The 21160-nt window shown below is 39.4% G+C and overlaps 1 protein-coding gene across 2 annotated transcripts in view; it reads right to left on the reverse strand.

Annotated features, from left to right (window-relative positions):
• The window catches only part of LOC124139864 (anoctamin-4-like), a 59261-nt gene that overhangs the window by 27410 nt on the left and 10691 nt on the right, over positions 1 to 21160 (reverse strand). Inside the window, exons 2-7 of one of the 2 annotated variants that reach the window (XM_048387431.1) lie at positions 19153 to 19698; positions 18239 to 18314; positions 17751 to 17851; positions 17160 to 17331; positions 15935 to 15964; positions 798 to 1146 (exon numbers count right to left, since the gene is read on the reverse strand). In XM_048387431.1, coding sequence (XP_048243388.1) covers positions 798 to 1146; positions 15935 to 15964; positions 17160 to 17331; positions 17751 to 17851; positions 18239 to 18314; positions 19153 to 19665 — 1241 coding nt within the window. In that variant the 5' untranslated portion in view covers positions 19666 to 19698. The remainder of the gene's footprint in view (positions 1 to 797; positions 1147 to 15934; positions 15965 to 17159; positions 17332 to 17750; positions 17852 to 18238; positions 18315 to 19152; positions 19699 to 21160) is intronic. The other variant, XM_048387432.1, reaches the window with a different exon arrangement.

A 21160-nucleotide genomic window follows, 5' to 3' on the forward strand; every position in this document is an offset into this window, starting at 1 on the left:
TGTGACGTAGCTAAGGCATTTTATAAGTTTTGTCAACTTTGGAGATATAAATTTCGAAACAATTTGGCGAGGGCACGAGGCCTAGCCAAGCGGGATCAGTAGCCATATCTGTGCTTGTAGACCTCTGCGGCTTGAAACCTCCTCCACAAATAAAAATAGTTGGATTTGGTGGAAATATGTTTGAATTGTTACCTTGTTTCGTTTTGTCGCTGTGTGTACATCTGACTACACTTTTTATTGTAATGACAGGACAGACCGACTGTCAACAACGTCTGACCGTGGCCGTGACGTCTCATAGACTAGGGTTAGAGTAGCTTCCCTTTGACAAAGGGCAGTTACTCTAGCGGACAGACCGATGGATTGCCGCGAAAGGCAATTAAAAACAATTGTTGTTTTGCGTATATGTTGCTTCGCCACTGTATAAGAAACAGATTTCAGTTGGAACTATATTGGCTACTGTCACTGTCCGACTGACACATCACTTACCCTGTGACGTAATAAATATTAATGCGCGCATTCCAGGAAAACTCGCAATGTTTCGGTAATGTTTGTGAGAGAGGGAAAGCGATTTTGAAGCACAGAATTAAAGAATGACATTAAATGATAAAGAGGTTATCACGCTTGTGTGTTTGGGGATGGTAAATATCCTGTATTAGGAATAAACACTATGTATTTAGCTCGCCAAGGCTCGCTAAATACAATGTTTATTCCTAATGCAGGATATTTACCATCCCCAAACACACTCGCGTGATAACCTCTATTAATCTGCATGTTTAAAACTTTTAATAAATACTTACCTTAATACCAGTCCATAAACGAAAATGCCTAACCCAAAGAGGGTAGGGATCCACAGTGTTGTAATCAACATCCCTGACCACGCAAAGTAAAAGGCAATTTTTTCCCCAAAGTAGTTTCTGATTTTCCACAGTGGCTGGAACTTGAAAAGCTTGGTCCATGTGTCGTCCATTTCCTTCCTGGGATCAGTGATCAGGGATATCGGCATTTCTATCTTCATCTTATCCTCTTCCTCCTTTGTTTCAGGATAGAAGAGTCCATCAATCTCCTCCTTCTTCGCCCGCCTGACTGAATCTTCATGAAGGATGTAGGCATCTGTGTAACACTTCTTCATCAGAAGGTAGGGAAGACCTGATGAATATACACAGTTATGTATCGAGTATACGCATTGGAATAGATAATCATAGGTCTATTTCTCCTTAGTGTATCCATGTGTCAAGTGGACTTTACGTAAACTTGTGTAAATGATAAAGCATAATGTTCAAGAATTAGTTAATTTTTATTGTCGCGGTCAGCAATATGACAGCTATATCACAACAGCATTTAAAGTCTCAACTACACACTGCTCCAACCTACTGCTGACTGGCTCCTTAGAGACCACAAGCAGGAGGTACACAGGGTACCACATAAATAAATAAGGAGTCAAAGGAAAAGGATAAAATGTCACCAAAATCAGATCTTTACACCAATGTGACACCTCCATGGTAAGTTGCATCAGTTGAACCCTGAGGAAACGTTTACTGGCCGAGCTAAGAAGGATACATTGATTCTTGATTCAATCAGATACAAGCTTTCATATACGATTTGGCTTTATTTCTCTAGCATCTCCATTCAGAAATGTTTATTTGTACAAAAGAAACCCCCACAAAACACAAATAGTCCTTTGATGGTAATCTATTTTGGATGAAGATACCATGGCACTCAGAAACGACAGGGTGTGTTAAATATGCAAACAATTTAATGGCACTGCCTTTTTTAGCTACATTCAGAACTTGTTGTTTTAGTTCATTTTCAGGATACAGAAATCAGACGTGCTGGTCTGAATAATTCACTTACCCATACTGAAAATTTATAAGCTTCATCGCTGATTATTTGATCAGAACATTCAGTGAATGTGACCTCCTATGGAGGCATCCTCAGATATTCACACACAGAGGTATATAGTATCAGAGCAAAAGATCTGAATTTAGTTAGACTGGAAAAGGTAATCAGTTATAGAAAAAAGTTAAACAAAATGGATCTCTTATAAGTCAGTAGCAGAGTTAGAAATTAAATTATTTAATATCAATGTAATTTAGGCTTTTGTCTCTTGAATGAGATACCCCCACACGCATAAGCTCACTGGGCAATAATGAAAACAAAGCAAGCAGCACCGAGTCAATGCAAAACAGCACCTGTTTGGTTAGACCCCAACCATGTCGTGGCTCATATGGCAAAACGTTTGCTCTGTGACATTTCAGTTCACATCTCCAATGTGACCATCATGTTCTACTCAAAGTAAGTTCATGGACACCTGATGACTATAGTCAAGCTGTCAGGTTGAAAACACCATTGTTTGACTTTTGGTAAATCAAGCATAAGAAAAAATCATGTGTTCTTTAACTTTTGAGCGTTATATGTATTATGTTGTTAAGTGTTACAGTCGGCAACATCCCGGCTATAGTACAGCAGCCTGTAGTATTCAAGGCCAGGGAATACAGTGTTCATGACACCCGTTCACCAGGGTACAGTATCATGCAGTCAGCCTGGCAAGGCTCGAGGCCATCCATCCTCTTCCATCAAGCATGAGGTGCTCTGGACCAATTCTGCCCCAGACTTCCCACGAGGGAGACCCAAGAGACCTACCATCATGTAAATACAGAGAGCAGCAGAACCCATTTGTGTTATACCAGACTTTAGAGGATTAGATATTTGGATTAATGTCAGTGAAACAAACAAAAAACTTAAACAGCTTTCTTAGGTTAGATGTAAGCTAGTAACTGTCAGATAACACTCAATGGCACAAAGCACTAACAACCAATGTTTTGCTAAAGCATATTCCACACACAAATATAGACAGCTTAGTAACAAATAGGAAAAAAATATTATTTACGTCTATGTCAAAGAAATAAAACACAGAAGCTGATATCTTAATTACTATGAGTGATTGGTTACGAAGTATTACAATTTGGCTATTCCTGATGATTGTTAATCCAGACCATTGCAGGGGGAACTTCCAGTGTTGTTTTGATACATACAACAACATTACAGCGATCAACCAATGCAACATATTGCTTCCTACATGCATACACGTTGATAATGAAAGCACATGATTGCCATTGCGAGTCCTGGGGGACAAGCATGTATAGATGTGTTCATACATTGCGCCTCCAAACAACATAACTGACAGTCCCCTGGGCTTCAAGTTAGATAGATCCTGTCATTAGAACAACTTGTGACCTACAAGACATTACTGATTCATCAGGTCCAAATGAATTAATTTGCAAGTCCAGAACCAGAAAATAGCAGGGGACTTTCTACATTAATCACACAGGACACAAACCTTCAACATGTTCAATTATTTGCAACAATGCAATGACATGATGTCATATTGCTGAGGGTTGCTTTGTGAGCTCCAATACAATGGCAAAAAAAGATATTAAATATTGAGAGACTTTGGAAAATAATTTCCCTGGGATGCATGCCCCTGTGGGAAATACTTGTTTATTAAAGTGTTCTGATATATTGAAAGATATACATCATAACATGCATACACTTAATTGTTTTCCAACCTGAATATGATTGTTACAAATCACGCCAGTCTAACAATCCAAGGCAACACGTGAGTAGGACTGGTGTTATGCCACAAACAAGACCTTTATTGCCACCCAGGTCCAAATTCAACACAACCTCCATGACAAAATAAACTTGCAAGATAGAAAACAAGCTTGCATCACAGATATCATAATTATGTTTCTTTGGATGTATGGTAAAAAGATGAAGACATGACATAATCTGTCATTCTTCGAAATGATAATTTCAACAATATTAACATAGTTTGGAAAAGTACATTAAAGAAACATTAATTAAAAGGTTATTAGTAAATTAGTCAAGCAAGCTCTACATATTTCAGACACAATTGACATATAATACCTGGAATGTGTGTAGAAATATATTTTGCTAAAAGTATAAATAAAAAAAAAAGACAATGATTAGTTTTGACTATGAGATGAGCCGAAGCGTTCTGATACAGGCAAGGACAAATGTAAGGTTAAACAAACTATGTTCATATATCAGCTACGCTAAGCATCCTAGAGCTTAGTTAGGGAGTTACTAACTGTAACTAGGGTTGACTATCCAGCATCAAGTCAACCATTCCTGTCTACATTAGATCTTAGGTCTGGTCATATCATATTATTTCTTCCCGTTATATGTCAATGCTATCTTGTTTCTGCATTTAAATAACAGCAAGGGCAGATTACTGTTAGACCAGTATAACCATGGACACTTACTACGATACTTAGCACCCATGCATAACCTACTTTGCATGCTGTAAACTGTACTGAAGGGGTACACACAGCCAAAGTCAAATCATTGTACCGATCGATTTCCAGCGATCAGAAACTACAACTGTAAGAGGAAAGGCATCCCTCTGGTGATACTAAGTGTCTAGCATCTGTCTGCAGTCTGAGAAATGTCAAGCCATATTGTACAACTTGATTTGCAATGAATATCCGACTGCCTAAATAAAGCAGGATATGATTTCAAACTGCAAGTATAACCGTTTGTTTCCTCAAAGGTTTATTATCCTATTTGATCTAGAAAGAATCTCTAAATCGGCAACAAGTGAGTGAGTATGGTTTTACGCCGCTGTTAGCAGTATTCCAGCAATGTCACGGTGGGGGACACCAGAAATGGGCTTCACACACTGTACCCATGTTGGGAATTGAATCGGGCCTTCAGCGTGACGAGCTAACACTTTAACCACTGGGCTACAGCTAACCCACCGCCCCTAAATCGGCAACAAAGAAAACTACAAGAAGCCACTGACATCAGGAGCCAGCCATGAACCATGACCAGGAAATCTATCTGCCCAGTGCTTGGGACTTATTGCATTGATTATTGTCTGCGCTAATTATCCAGCTGGCTTCCATTTGTCCATTTCCATTGCCTATGCTATGACCAATCAGTGGCTTCCAATTGTCCATCCCTATCACCACTGTTATGTGTTGGCTTTCAATTGTCCATTGCTTATCACCTATCCTGTCCAATTAACTGTTGTCTTCCCTTGTCAAGTTTCCACCTTTGTTATCTTATGTCTTTTAGTGTTCTTACAAGTACATACATACATACATACATACATACATACATACATACATACATGTAAGTTGGATTTCATCTTTTGCAAAATTTATTCTACTAGGAATTCAGAAAAAACTTGATTCTGATTGGTCGATCAGAGGTTTCAAATCACAATAACCAACTCTGATTGAAACAGCTGATCTGACAGCTCAACACTGAAACTTGGCTCAACACTGAAACTTATATTTATAGAACAGTTCTTCTTTCTCAATCTCTTTCAGTGGCCGTTTTAAAATATTGCTACACAATTATAGGTTACAAGATGAAGACTTGCGGTAACTATATTACTGTTGAACTGTTTTCAACACATTTTCAACTGTTGACGTCTCATCTGACATCTTCACGAGTGACATTAACCATTGCAGAACAAAACTTTGCAAGGTGTGCTTAATTTGTTTAGGGGTGCCCAATACATTTTGGCTTATGAAGTCATGTATACATTTTCAATACCTGTCATATAAAGTAAATATGGATATGAAAATAAATGTTTGAGTAGATACAGCACCATGCTGTAGCAATTTATCAGTGTGTCCTTAATTTAGATCTACGACCCACCCAAACCACTGGATTCAACCCAGGGTCACTTCACTCACTAACACGAAAAAGTTAGCATCAACTGTGTTTTCAATCAAGAGCAAGATTACCCGTAGATTTAACGATGCAATAGCTAACATTTGAAACGTGCCAATGCATGTTTATTCCTAATTCAGTTCAGCATGGCATTCAGGTAATGTAGTCTACAGGCTCAACATTGAAACCGTGTCCATCTCCTAATCATGCTCATTATTTTGCCTGTTCTGTGGAAAGCTGAATACACAAGTGATCCGACGTAATACTTATTTAGAGCACAAATATCAATAAAGCTGGGTTGAGCTAACAAAAGACATTTGTACTGAATCAATCTATAGATGTCAGTTACAGCTACATCAGGAATAAAATCACATATTCAGCTATCATTTATCCAGCAAACAAAGCGAAATTAACAAACCCTCCATGATCAGCCAAATGTAAAATTTTGGAAACCCTGAAACATGTTTGAAAGAATTTTTGTGAACAATGTGATATCAAGTAGCAGGCCACAAAACAACACTGGCATGTTGACGACAATAGCCACATAACTAAGGGCAGGAACCCTAGTACATATTATACAAACCCCACTCAAACAAATCCAATAGACCCTTATAACAAGTAAGAGTTATTTTATTGCTTGCTGCACATTATAACCTATATAAGCTTTTTCTTTCCAACAAGTTATCTCAATTTGTTGTCATGGGCATCATTTTCAAAGCACATATTTTTTTCTGAAAGTTCCTTATCTTAATTAAACATCTCACCTGTACTAGTCCAATCTCATTAAAACCAGATCTTAGTCCTCGCTACCGCTAAACAAAGATCTGAGAACACCCTATTACAGGTCACGTCAGACTGACCTTGCGCTAACTTTGACCAATCAATAGAAAGGCTGACAAGAAGTTGACATTAGCCAATCAGAAGGCAGCTTTCTCATGCTTTACGGCACTAATTTCAAATTGGCGACTATGCTTCGAAACATATTTTGACAAATTCTCGATTAAAAATTTGAAATCTGAACAAAGGAACATTCTGGAATGGCTAATAGATAGTCTGAATCAGTCGTTAAGCCCTTAACTATCATTCGGAATACCCCGTGTTAAAGTTTTCTAGGTTGCATGATTAAAAATCACATTCCGACTGTCACTTTCATGAACTGGTAAGCGACGCTCTGATTGGTCGAGTATAAGGTCATTCTGACGTGACCCCTTAATGGGATGTCCTCAGATCTTTGTTTAGCAGTAGCGAGAACTAAGATCTGATTTTAATGAGATTGGTACTAGTCTAATGGGCCCAATATTCCCAAATTGTACCCATGAAATGTCCATCCCAGTTTTATACATACTCAGATGCCATCATGTTCAACCCAGCCCAATACTGTCCCCTATCCTACCGGGTACCCTACTGTGGAATCCCCATATCGTTCCCTATCCTACCGGGTACCCTACTGTGGAATCCCCATATTGTTCCCTATCCTATCGGGTACCCTACTGTGGAATCCCCATATTGTTCCCTATCCTACCAGGTACCCTACTGTGGAATCCCCATATTGTTCCCTATCCTACCGGGTGCCCTAATGTGGAATCCCATATTGTTCCCTATCATACCAGGTACCCTACTGTGGAATCCCCATATTGTTCCCTATCCTACCGGGTACCCTACTGTGGAATCCCCTAATCGTTCCCTATCCTACCGGGTACCCTTATGTGAAATCCCCATATTGTTCCCTATCCTACCGGGTACCCTAATGTGGAATCCCATATTGTTCCCTATCCTACCAGGTACCCTACTGTGGAATCCCCATAACCTTCCCTATCCTACCAGGTACCCTACTGTGGAATCCCCTAATTGTTCCTTATCCTTCCAGGTACCCTAATGTGGAATCCCCATATTGTTCCCTATCCTACCGGTACCCTACTGTGGAAAACCCTAATCGTTCCCTATCCTACCGGGTACCCTAATGTGGAATCCCCATATTTTTCCCTATCCTACCAGGTACCCTACTGTTGAATCCCTATATTGTTCCCTATCCTACCGGTACCCTACTGTGGAATCCCCATATCGTTCCCTATCCTACCAGGTACCCTACTGTTGAATCCCTATATTGTTCCCTATCCTACCGGTACCCTACTGTGGAATCCCCATATCGTTCCCTATCCTACCGGGTACCCTACTGTGTAATCCCCATATCGTTCCCTATCCTACCAGGTACCCTACTGTGGAATCCCCATATCGTTCCCTATCCTACGGGGTACCCTACTGTGGAATCCCCATAACCTTCCCTATCCTACCGGGTACCCTACTGTGGAATCCCCATATCGTTCCCTATCCTACGGGGTACCCTACTGTGGAATCCCCATAACCTTCCCTATCCTACCAGGTACCCTACTGTGGAATCCCCATATTGTTCCCTATCCTACCAGGTACCCTAATGTGGAATCCCCATATTCTTCCCTATCCTACCAGGTACCCTACTGTGGAATCCCCATATTGTTCCCTATCCTACCAGGTACCCTACTGTGGAATCCCATAATCGTTCCCTATCCTACCAGGTACCCTACTGTGGAATCCCATAATCGTTCCCTATCCTACTGGGTACCCTACTGTGGAATCCCCATATTGTTCCCTATCCTACCAGGTACCCTACTGTGGAATCCCCATATCGTTCCCTATCCTACCGGGTACCCTACTGTGGAATCCCCATATTGTTCCCTATCCTACCAGGTACCCTAATGATGAATCCCCATATTTTTCCCTATCCTACCGGGTACCCTACTGTGGAATCCCCATATTGTTCCCTATCCTACCAGGTACCCTACTGTGGAATCCCCATATTGTTCCCTATCCTACCGGGTACCCTACTGTGGAATCCCCATATCGTTCCCTATCCTATCGGGTACCCTACTGTGGAATCCCCATATTGTTCCCTGTCCTACCGGGTACCCTACTGTGGAATCCCATAATCGTTCCCTATCCTACCAGGTACCCTACTGTGGAATCCCCATATTGTTCCCCATCCTACCAGGTACCCTACTGTGGAATCCCCTAATCGTTCCCTATCATACCAGGTACCCTACTGTGGAATCCCTATATTGTTCCCTATCCTACCGGGTACCCTACTGTGGAATCCCCATATTGTTCCCTATCCTACCAGGTACCCTACTGTGGAATCCCCATATCGTTCCCTATCATACCAGGTACCCTACTGTGGAATCCCCATATTGTTCCCTATCCTACCGGGTACCCTACTGTGGAATCCCCATATCGTTCCCTATCCTACCGGGTACCCTTATGTGAAATCCCCATATTGTTCCCTATCCTACCAGGTACCCTAATGTGGAATCCCATATTGTTCCCTATCCTACCGGGTACCCTAATGTGGAATCCCCATATTTTTCCCTATCCTACCAGGTACCCTACTGTTGAATCCCTATATTGTTCCCTATCCTACCGGTACCCTACTGTGGAATCCCTATATTGTTCCCTATCCTACCGGGTACCCTACTGTGGAATCCCTATATTGTTCCCTATCCTACCAGGTACCCTACTGTGGAATCCCCATATCGTTCCCTATCATACCAGGTACCCTACTGTGGAATCCCCATATTGTTCCCTATCCTACCGGGTACCCTACTGTGGAATCCCCATATCGTTCCCTATCCTACCGGGTACCCTTATGTGAAATCCCCATATTGTTCCCTATCCTACCAGGTACCCTAATGTGGAATCCCATATTGTTCCCTATCCTACCAGGTACCCTACTGTGGAATCCCCATATTGTTCCCTATCCTACCGGGTACCCTACTGTGGAATCCCCATATTGTTCCCTATCCTACCGGTACCCTACTGTGGAAAACCCTAATCGTTCCCTATCCTACCGGGTACCCTAATGTGGAATCCCCATATTTTTCCCTATCCGACCAGGTACCCTACTGTTGAATCCCTATATTGTTCCCTATCCTACCGGTACCCTACTGTGGAATCCCCATATCGTTCCCTATCCTACCGGGTACCCTACTGTGGAATCCCCATATCGTTCCCTGTCCCACCAGGTACCCTACTGTGGCATCCCCATATCGTTCCCTATCCTACGGGGTACCCTACTGTGGAATCCCCATATTCTTCCCTATCCTACCGGGTACCCTACTGTGGAATCCCCATATCGTTCCCTATCATACCAGGTACCCTACTGTGGAATCCCCATATTGTTCCCTATCCTACCAGGTACCCTACTGTGGAATCCCATAATCGTTCCCTATCCTACCAGGTACCCTACTGTGGAATCCCATAATTGTTCCCTATCCTACTGGGTACCCTACTGTGGAATCCCCATATTGTTCCCTATCCTACCAGGTACCCTACTGTGGAATCCCCATATTGTTCCCTATCCTACCGGGTACCCTACCGTGGAATCCCCATATTGTTCCCTATCCTACCGGATACCCTACTGTGGAATCCCCATATCGTTCCCTATCCTACCGGGTACCCTAATGTGGAATCCCAATATTGTTCCCTATCCTACCGGGTACCCTACTGTGGAATCCCCTAATTGTTCCCTAACCTACCGGGTACCCTACTGTGGAATCTCCTAATTGTTCCCTGTCCTACCGGGTACCCTACTGTGGAATCCCCATATTGTTCCCTAACCTACCGGGTACCCTACTGTGGAATCCCCTAATTGTTCCCTATCCTACCAGGTACCCTACTGTGGAATCCCCATATTGTTCCCTATCCTACCGGGTACCCTACTGTGAAATCCCAATATTGTTTCTGTCTCACCGTAATGTGGAATCTCCCCGAGATACATAGGTGAGAGAGTGAGATTTAAGCAATTTCTGATAGGATAGAAATATAGTTTATTCAAGCGAGCCTCAGGGCACTCATAGACAGTTTAGTGAGCCATTTGGAATTTAAATTCCTGTCTGAAGTAGAATGCTAAATCATGACGTATTCATCCCACATAACTCTGCCAAGCCTCTCATTACAGCATCATCTCCAGTCACTGATCATACAGCAAGTAACCTAGCAACAGGGTCTCACTGGACAGTCTATGGAGGGATCGAGCATGCTCAAGCTAAGGCGACATTTTTTTTATTTCTTGGTTTACGGATGCGCCGCTCTTTCAAAGTCCAAATGTTAAAAAAAAATAAAAATGAAAATTACCCTTTTTTTTTATTACCGCCGATATTTTCGACAAAAAGTTCAAACAAAAAAAAGATTACATTTTCTCGTCGAGCGTAAAGCAAAGGGAAGTCACTCTGATATTTCTTGCTGGGATCCTTCTCTAATACCATCATAGCTTGTCGACGCAAAGCGCAGTGGTGACCAGTTTAACTCATTCGTCACCACTCGCCACTTTCCGTAACCTGCAAGAAGACTCGTCCCCCTGTCGATGAATGTTATGTGCGAAAATACGACAAACCAATCAGAATGCGCGTATGATTTCGAGTTCTTTGTCAAATAATCCCTCAGAAATAATTTTTGATTTTACATATGTCTTGCACCTAAAAATATACCCAAGACACAGTTAAATATGTTCAATCATAATGTATAATTCCGCACGTCCCGATGTGCTTTAAATTGCATCTGAAATATATATAATATATGGGGTAATATATGAGAACCATTACGCAACGAGTTGACAATTGTTTTAGGTATGCCCGTTTGCGCTAAGACGGAACCCAGTCGCAAAAATGGCCATGAGAGGGGCACGAGTCGCTATTCGGCATTTCCCGGAATAACACGAGTTGTTCACGAATGCAGTTTAACTATTTCAACACTGTTGGCCGTTCAAAGCCACAAGTCACACCGCACGGTAGACCGTCCAAGTCACGTCAAAATAGTTTATAATTATATTTACCTACTTGTCACATCATTCATTTATTAAATCTATCACATTTCACAATGTCTGAAATACGTATTCCATTTGATTTTATCATTTTTTTATCTATAGATTAAAAATGTATTCACTAGACACGATTTCCCGCAATGTTATTGAAAATATTCTAGGACACACTTCGAGAACGGGTCCTCATCGAACATGTCAAACAGCAAAATAAAGACGTTTCAAGTGCTGAAACGTCTTTATTTACAAAGAAATAAAATCTTCAAAAATATATCTATAAAAGTTGCCAAACTGACATCTTAGTTATTATTTCCAACTTTTCGTGCGATCGCATGTAATCGTCAGTCAAATGACATCTCGCCTTTCGTCGCCTCGATTTCTCGGCTCGGACACGATGTCTTAATGCCAAAATATATGCATAAGAAATCTTTGTCATAGCTCGTAACCTAGCTCTATACATCCATAAAGTTCCATATTTTTAATATAGATCGCGATTCCATGCTTAACCGTTCAGAATAACATAATTTAACCCAAACCTTTCGCCAAAGTCTGAAAATTACCGTTGCTGTATTTGGATTGGCTGCGTTAGGTCACGTGCTTAAATTAGACCAATCACGAACCTTGTAGCAGATTTTGTCGGTGAAACAATATAAGTTTTTTTAATGTATACTGACATGGCAGCCTTAGACGTTTGTGTTATTCATACGAAGCTTTGAAAACGGAGGTATTTCATCATGTTAGTGAGCGGACAGCCACTATCATCGGGAAATGGGTGATGACAGATATTATTTGTAATTCTTTTTAAAATAATGTTCCAACAGCGTAAACAAATGAAAATAAAAAAGAAATGGGTATGTGGATTTTATGAATTCTTATATTTGGCGAAAAAATCTTTAAATTTGCGCTTCATTGGTCCTTAATCTGGACGTTATGAATGTTTTAGCTTACATTATTTTTATTTAAAACGAACTTTATTTAGTTGTTAATGAATTATGATAATGTAATACACATAACTTTCATATTTATAAACAATAGGATTAATTAGACCTTTCAAATAGTGTATGGCCAAACATGTAGTAGCAAAGATGTTAATTTCAGCAGATAATTTCCTTGATAAATGTTGGTTTCACCTATCACACAAGAGTCTCTGGGAACTTGGTGTCACAGCAGTAATCTTCTGGTTGGCTTGTGTTGAAAGAGTTAAACGTTGCCCATGCTGCCAAAATAGCAGCGTCTTTCATGCATTTCCACCCATGACATGAATATTATTATGTTGCCATTTGTGCACAAGCTGAGTGCCAGGGATATAATAAAATGTTCTTGAAAAATTGAGTTATTTGACTTTTGTTACGCCAGGATATTTTTTTTCATACCAACCTAACTTTTTAGGACAAAATTCAAGTAAAAAAAAATGTGAGAGGCTTTTTTTTTTTTTTTTTTAAATTGGCCTGCCTCACTTTTGAAATAAGTTTGAAATCCGTAAACCAAGAAATAAAAAAAGTGTCGCCTAAAACTAAAACAAACAACTACACATTTAAAAAAAGCTAAAACCATCCAGGATATCATACAAGTAACCAAACATACTCTTGTGTCTTTAAAATACAAAATACAAACACAACCAAGTGCATAAAAAGAAAACATAAATTCCTGGGCCCCGTTTCTCAAAGCTCTCTTTGTACTGTGATAATGTACATCCCTATCATACATGGACTTTAGTAAGCTAAGACAGCTTCGGGAAGAACATGAAGTAATGCAAGAAAAGAAATAGCAAACACTTTTTTAGGTTAGATTTGTATTTAATATCCTAGAATACATCATGTAAATAATGCTTATCATCCGGAAATATTTAGAATATTTTTACATATGAAATATAACCCGACCGTCGGGCAGGGGGATTTGAAAATCTGGCAGCCCAAGTTGAAATCAACCCGTCTCGGACGGTCGGGCAGGCAGGTATTTCGAACACTGAACAAATATACTTAGTTTTGTTATGTCTGTCTGATGTTAGGAAGAGAATTTCAACATTGATGAAATAATTCTATTAAATTATTCACGATCAAATTAACCCTTTGCTTGCAAGGGATAATGCATCAAACAGATAGTTCTTAGTGTTTTCAACAAAGCAAGGTTTCCTGTTGTGACTATCATTCTTTAAAGCACACCCAACATTATCTTATAGATTAGTCTCTTCATAAAGATGACTGGTAGACATAATTGTTTTATTTACTTACAAACAAACCAGCTCAATTAAAAAGATAGTGGTAAATCAGTGGTGTATTTCACATGAGTCTTATCATTTTAACAATGCCTTGCCAAAGTTGACCATATTGATCTAATATGGCAGGACAGGCCTGTTCATGCCCAAACACTTCCATAAGCCACCGTGTGAATACCCTTCAGCAGTGTGCATCATGCTCTTGAAGCACCTATTGTATAATTAAATGCATGACCTGGATCTGCTTGAGGGCCAAGATCTTGTCATCATGTGATTGTTAACATTAACATTGGTGTCTAGCAGGGCATGGAGTCATCACACAGATGACATCCTTACCTTGTCCAGTTTCGTTGGTCATGTAGACAAGGCGTCCGACTTTGGATCAGAACGTATGTGGTTCGAATCTCAACATGGGACTTGGAAATTTTATGGCTGCTACAATTTCTTCGTCTAACGTGGAGCTGAGCATGCTCATTAAATTAGAACAAAATAAGTCTCAGTACCCTACTATGTGACCCGGGACGTGCCTTCTGTTGACGGGGGAGTGTGTAGCAGGGCGTGGAGTCATCCCACAGATGACATCCTTACTTTGTCAGCTTGCTGATGGAGTAACCTCTTTTGTCATGTGGACAAGGCATCCAACCTTGGGTCAGAAGGTCCATGGTTCGAATCCCACCACGCTACATTGGTAAGAACCATCTGGGAAATATATCTACTGTATTTATCCAGCTGCTGACTTGGTGAAATCAAATTACACTTACCAAGCCTACTAAGCATGCTATAAGGTCTATTAGGCATTTGGATTGATTTAGTCCATCTACAATGATTTTTAATTATCTTTCCTTAACCCTCAGAGTGCTTAATTAATATGAAAAGTGACAGAGATGAGATGCTTCAGTACGTACCCACATATTTGTTTCCAAAAACTTTCCCGAATCAGATAATCTTTGTCTACAAAAAGATTACAATTTTGTGCAGCTTTTATAGCCATCATTTGAGATGTCATATTTTTGTAAATATCAGTCTTAAAAAGATTAAAATCAGGTACAGATCGTTTAAGCAATTTTTTACTGTAAGGATATTTTTTATTAACATTGTTTGAATATTATCAAGGATGTCTGTACTTTTCTTGCGTGCACTATACAACTAGAATCTCATTAAAATCAAATCTTAGTTCTCGCTACCACTAAACATGCTAAACAAAGCTTTGTTTAGCGGTAGCGAGAACTAAGATCTCATTTTAATGAGACTGGAAGATAACTCAAATCGTCAAAGATAGATCATATATTCCATATATTGCTTATCGCTAAAATGAATGGAACTTGTACATTAAAAATGCTGGCTAACATAATTATACCGCTGTATGATGAAGTCAGTTGAGAAATATCACTAAAAACGGAACATATATGAAATGGCTGAGTAATGGCCAAAGGTCAAATCAAGGTAAAAAATGAAAATACATATATTGTGAAAAAATGGAAAATACATGAGCCCCACTACTAACTGCACATATACCAAATTTCATTACATTTTGAAAAAGAATGGCTTAGGAATGGGCCATAAGATGTTTCAACTTACTCTTTGGGCTAAGTGCAGAGGTCAAATCAAGGTCAAAATTTCAAATATCACAAAAGATAAAAACACAAGTCTTGAGCCCCAATACCAACTGCACATATACCCAGTTTCGTTACATTTGAACAAACAAAACATTTTACACATTTTAACAAGATTTTGCTTGGAGAGTAAAAGAACAAATTTCTTGCAATGGACACTAGCATCAGTTATTACACTGGGAGGCGAACACTCGTGGCATGAAGCTTGCTCCAACTACAGCCAAGGAAGACAACTCTGTTGTGAGCATGACCTCTATGATTAAACATCAAGGGTGTTTTACCCTTTCAAAATACAACATTAGAAATATGTTGAGAAAACGATCCATCACAAATTGTTTGTGTGTGGACATGTTTAAACAAACAAGGTATTTCTTTTTAAATAAAACTAATCACAATTAGCTACTGCTACTTCGATAGATACGTCATTCAGATGTTGATTAATTGTTGTAAATATCTACACCTTAGATAAGTGTAAGTATGTTTCTTCTACAAAGTGCATGTGTTACTACTACTGTTAAATATCTACACAGCAGAACCCTACAGTTCTCCTCTTACTTTGAATTGAAACATCATCATCATCATCATCTAAAACAGGAAAACAATACCATGAGGCTAGGACATTTAACACATCGAAATATCTGATGCTACTCCTTACTATGTGGTCACAAAACATTTCACAAGACATTCTATACTAAACAAAACAAATTAGGGAACATGAATATTTTGGGGATATTTATTTTGTAGTGAAGACTTAGCACAAAATTTCAAAAAAATATCCCCAAAAATATATCACGATCCTCAGCTTATTTTGTTCAGAATATAAAACCACCAATACTCTAAACATATACTATATTCGAACCAGTACCCCTTTTTGGCAACAGCTCTTTGTTAACTGAAAAAGGGTGGATTATCAAGAAATAAAATTAATGTTCTGCAAAATAAATAACATAAAAATATAATACATTCCAAATAAACATAATGTCAACATATTATTGAATCGTAAAAACATAAAATGAAAACAACTTGATTGTGATTGGAGTTAAGAAATTTTGTATTATCATGATGACATATGTATGCATCATGTTTTTGCAATTTAAACAGTCAAGAAATGTTTTTACCATCTGAAACATTAAGGGTTGACATATTTCATTGTACTAAATTCTACTCAATTATAAATCTGAAAGGTGAAGTATACAATTTCAAGTATTATGAGTTCATGATTAGACTAATTTCATCAATAATGACATTGCTGTGTAATGTATGTGCTTAGTAAAATTAATGTATCAAATGTGAGAATTTTGAATACACATTTGTAACATAGTATAAAGATTTGACACTGAAAACAAAGTTACTTCTTGCCACGATTACGTAAAATAATTGAGGAATAGGGTCAACACAGTGATCACATAAAAATAGGGTAGAGCAATTTAAACACTTGTCTACAAGTTGACCAACTCATTAGGGGGATTCTATGACAGAAAGCTCAACCGCAAGGAATCAGAAAAAGTCATTGAAGTAGATCTACAGTTGAAATATTTGGTATGAGTGGTACAAGATTTCAGAAAAGATTTTCTACCAAACAAGGTAAAACAACAATTTTGTTTATTTTACATTAAGAACATGCCTGTTTGGGGTATTTTGGAAGCGGCTGGTTCACAGAGCTAAAAACACAGGCACTTTCACATCTAATTCATTCAAGAAAGAATCTCTTGAAAACTTGTAAACTTGAAAATGGAATACTTTTGATTTAAAAAAAAATAAAAGATGCGAAACTCCCTACCTTTCTTCTTGAGCACTTTTGTGTTCTTCCTCTCTGTCTCCGTGTCCCGCTTCCCAAAGCACATAGTGAGAGTTTGGTCAAGACAAGACCGCTCCTCCGCGGCATCTGCTGGCCACCCCTCCTCCCTCTCCTTCACTGTCCGAATGTCCAGGTTGATCAGCATGTGGTGACACTAGAATACACACAATGTGCTGGTCAAACATATCTAACATTTTAAGTTTGCAGGTTCCCACGAGTAGATGCTGACCATTCCATGCTGGGGTTGGCCTGGCATTTCTGTGAGAGACAGAATCAAGGAATATAGTGGAGGATACAAACAATGTGTTGGGGGCCAAAAAACATGTCTTTATCTAGATACAATCCCAGGTACCACCATCACCTTCCACCACCAGACGCTTCAATTGTCAAGCTGTCTAACAAATACAAAACACTTGGTCAGTTATCAAGCAATAACATGCAAGCAAGGCCAAACAAAAAACAATTTTGTTTGGGGTTTTCCTTGAACTTGTAACATAGCTCTGATTAAAAAATGTTTTCACGAAGGGTGAAGAGATTCCCAGAGAAGGTCATACATCTAGTATGTGGACTCACCAACAGAGACCGGAGAGACGGACGGAAGAAGACTGTGGGATCTTCGTGGTTTTCGAATACATGGATGCTGTCCATTAGGAAGGTGGCGCTCACGTAGTCAACTATAAAGGAAACATGCAGAGTTTAAGTCTTTTCACCAGATCACCATCATCACCACATTATCATCATAACACCACCATCACTACATCATACATCACATTATTCATCACATTATTCATCATCATCATCATCATCATCATCATCATGTGGCACCTCAGAAGTATGGGCCACCCATGCCCCCTCATATAGCTGGAATGTTGCTGAGTTTGGCATTAAACAAGCAAACATCGCATCCTCACATCACATCATCATGACCTCATCACATCACATCACATCACATTATCACCACATTATATAATTCCCACAATCACCACATTACATCCCATCATCAAAACCACATCACCATCATCAATCTCACTCATAGGAGAGCATCACAAGATAGTCTGTACCTTCATCATCAGTTTCAAAGTGTCGCTCTATCCAGGCCGACAGTCTATTCTGATTGACTTTGGCATCAATTCCACACTGAAACATGAAAAGAAAGTTTATCAGGGACTTGGCAGAACTAGAAAGTTAAACATGTTAAACAGTGACTTGGCAGAACTAGAAAGTTAAACAGGGATTTGGCAGAACTAGAAAGTTAAACAGGGATTTTGCAGAACTAGAAAGTTAAACAGGGACTTGGCAGAACAAGAAAATTGAACAGGGACTTGGCAGAACTAGAAAGTTAAACATGTTAAACAGTGACTTGGCAGAACTAGAAAGTTAAACAGTGACTTGGCAGAACTAGAAAGTTAAACAGGGATTTGGCAGAACTAGAAAGTTAAACAGGGATTTTGCAGAACTAGAAAGTTAAACAGGGACTTGGCAGAACAAGAAAATTGAACAGGGACTTGGCAGAACTAGAAAGTTAAACATGTTAAACAGTGACTTGGCATAACTAGAAAGTTAAACAGTGACTTGGCATAACTAGAAAGTTAAACAGGGACTTGGCAGAACAAGAAAATTGAACAGGGACTTGGCAGAACTAGAAAGTTAAACAGGGACTTGGCAGAACTAGAAAGTTAAACAGGGACTTGGAAGAATTGGAAAGTTAAACAGGGGCTTGGCAGAACTAGAAAGTTAAACAGGGACTTGGCAGAACTAGAAAGTTAAACAGGGACTTGGCAGAACTAGAAAGTTAAACAGGGACTTGGCAGAACTAGAAAGTTAAACAGGGACTTGGCAGAACTGGAAAGTTAAACAGGGACTTGGCAGAACTGGAAAGTTAAACAGACCAGACAAGACAAACTTAACATGTTAAAGATAAAGAGTAAGAGTAAGCAGCATGGACGACCATTCTGAGGGACAATCCCAAACTTACGTCTTTAAGGGGCATCTGAAGCTTAACTCTCTCTGCCTCTGCACAAAGTCTCTTAAAGGGGCAGTGCAGTTTGACATACACCACCCCACCTATTGTCACCCGCTGAATGGAGAAGCCTTCTTTCTCCAGCAACATCTCAAACATCCTCCGGTTCTGCTCCTGAGTCTTCAGCACATTCTGTTTGGAAACATCTTTAACATCTGCCGATGTTATACTTGGGTGAACCAACACATAATCAATCCGTTTCCTTTCAGGAATAAGTTTATTGTCTAATGCGAGCTCAGTGTAGCGTCTTTCAAACTGGGACATTCTGCGCTTAAGTTTGGGTCGATCTTTCCCATGCTTTTTATGCTTCTTTTTGGCTTTGTGGCGGAGCTTAGCTTGAGTATGTGCAACAAGTGACGCTGTCTTCAAGTCAACAGCTGCTCCTTGAGGGGGAACTGCGTCAACTGTCTTTTCTGGGGATGAAGGCACGTCCCCATTAGGGGACACAAGATAGTCCTTGTCGTCCATCGGGAATATAAAGTGATGCTGCCCTTAGTAGCCCTGCAAGCACAACATGTATTCTTAGCATCTTAACAAATGTAATTGTGAATGATTTCATAAGAAATGTTGGTTCACTTGCAATATAGGTATACCTTTTGACCATTGAGTTCACAGCTGTTCTCAAACAAGTCTTTGATAGCCTAAAGGTGTAGTTTACTTAATTGACTGCAACTGTGGACAATCTTACGTAGGTGAAACATTCCACCCCATCAACACCTGCACCAAAGAGCACAAAAACCTAACCATCAATTCAGACAGCAAATCAGCCATCTCGGACCATATCAGCAACAGTCCTAATCACAACATCAACTGGGACAACGTCCAAATCCTCTCCAACAACCTCCATGATTTCACTTAAAGAAAACTAACAGAAGCAGTCCACATTCGCCGCCACAAGCCATCAATCAACTATTTCTTTGGCTATTTCATCCCATCCGCCTACTATGAACTCATCAAGCAATAATCACTTATCCTGTGTAATTGGCTTCATGTCCCATTGGCTTCCACCTATGTGTTCTCTGTCCATCGTGTTGTGACAGTATTATCCTTCTGTTGTCAACACTTACTCATGTTATCCCACTCATGTACGTTATTGTTGTTACTGTTAATTCTCTACTGTTAATCCTCCACCTACAATGTCCCTCATTCAGTCTTGCTTGACAACGGTATAAGGATCTATACCGAAACGTTGCTTTTCACAGTATTAAAGAAGTTGTTATCCATAAAATTGTGTCTACCTTGTCATTCGTCAACTTCTAAGAAATGCCTATCAAACAATCTTTGATAGACCTTTAGAAGTTCTCAGAACATGAATACATGATGCATATTTATGGATAACAACTTTTCAGTATTCGCCTGATGAAGGGGCAAGAAGTAGCTCTGAAACGTTGTTACAAAGAATAAAAGAAGCTGTTATCCATAAAAAGTGTCATGTATTCATGTTACCAAAGTTAAAAAAGGTCAAACAAATGACTCACTTGTGTGGTTTAATATGATTACTGCTATTTGCTAAATGAAATGAACTGCTATCAAATTCTGAGGTTTAATCATATTAATAGGATGACAGTGTAGCACCTGTTTCTGGAGACAGTGGTGTATTATTTGTGTCATTCAGTTTCCTTGACAAGTCTTGACACCAGGAATAAACAAATATACTGGGCACTACGCCTTCTTAACCTTTGTATATCCTGAACTTTCAAGTAGAATTTGACTTCTGACATTGATCACATCTTAACAAATGTCTCAGATACCACTGATGTCTGATGACAATTTCATAAATGAACATTGTATGTTCTTTCAGACTTGGGCACTGAAATAATGGCCATGGAACAGTGACAAAACATGTCATTAGATAATCGATTTAGGTTTCTACTTTTGATTAAAAGATTATTTCAGAAAATTAATACAGAATACATTTTTAATAGAGCTGGGCATTATTACTGATATATCACAATTTGAATTA

This window comes from Haliotis rufescens, unplaced genomic scaffold (genome assembly GCF_023055435.1).
Source record: "Haliotis rufescens isolate VD_foot unplaced genomic scaffold, xgHalRufe1.0.p SCAF_7, whole genome shotgun sequence".
Taxonomy (NCBI): Eukaryota; Metazoa; Mollusca; class Gastropoda; order Lepetellida; family Haliotidae; genus Haliotis; species Haliotis rufescens.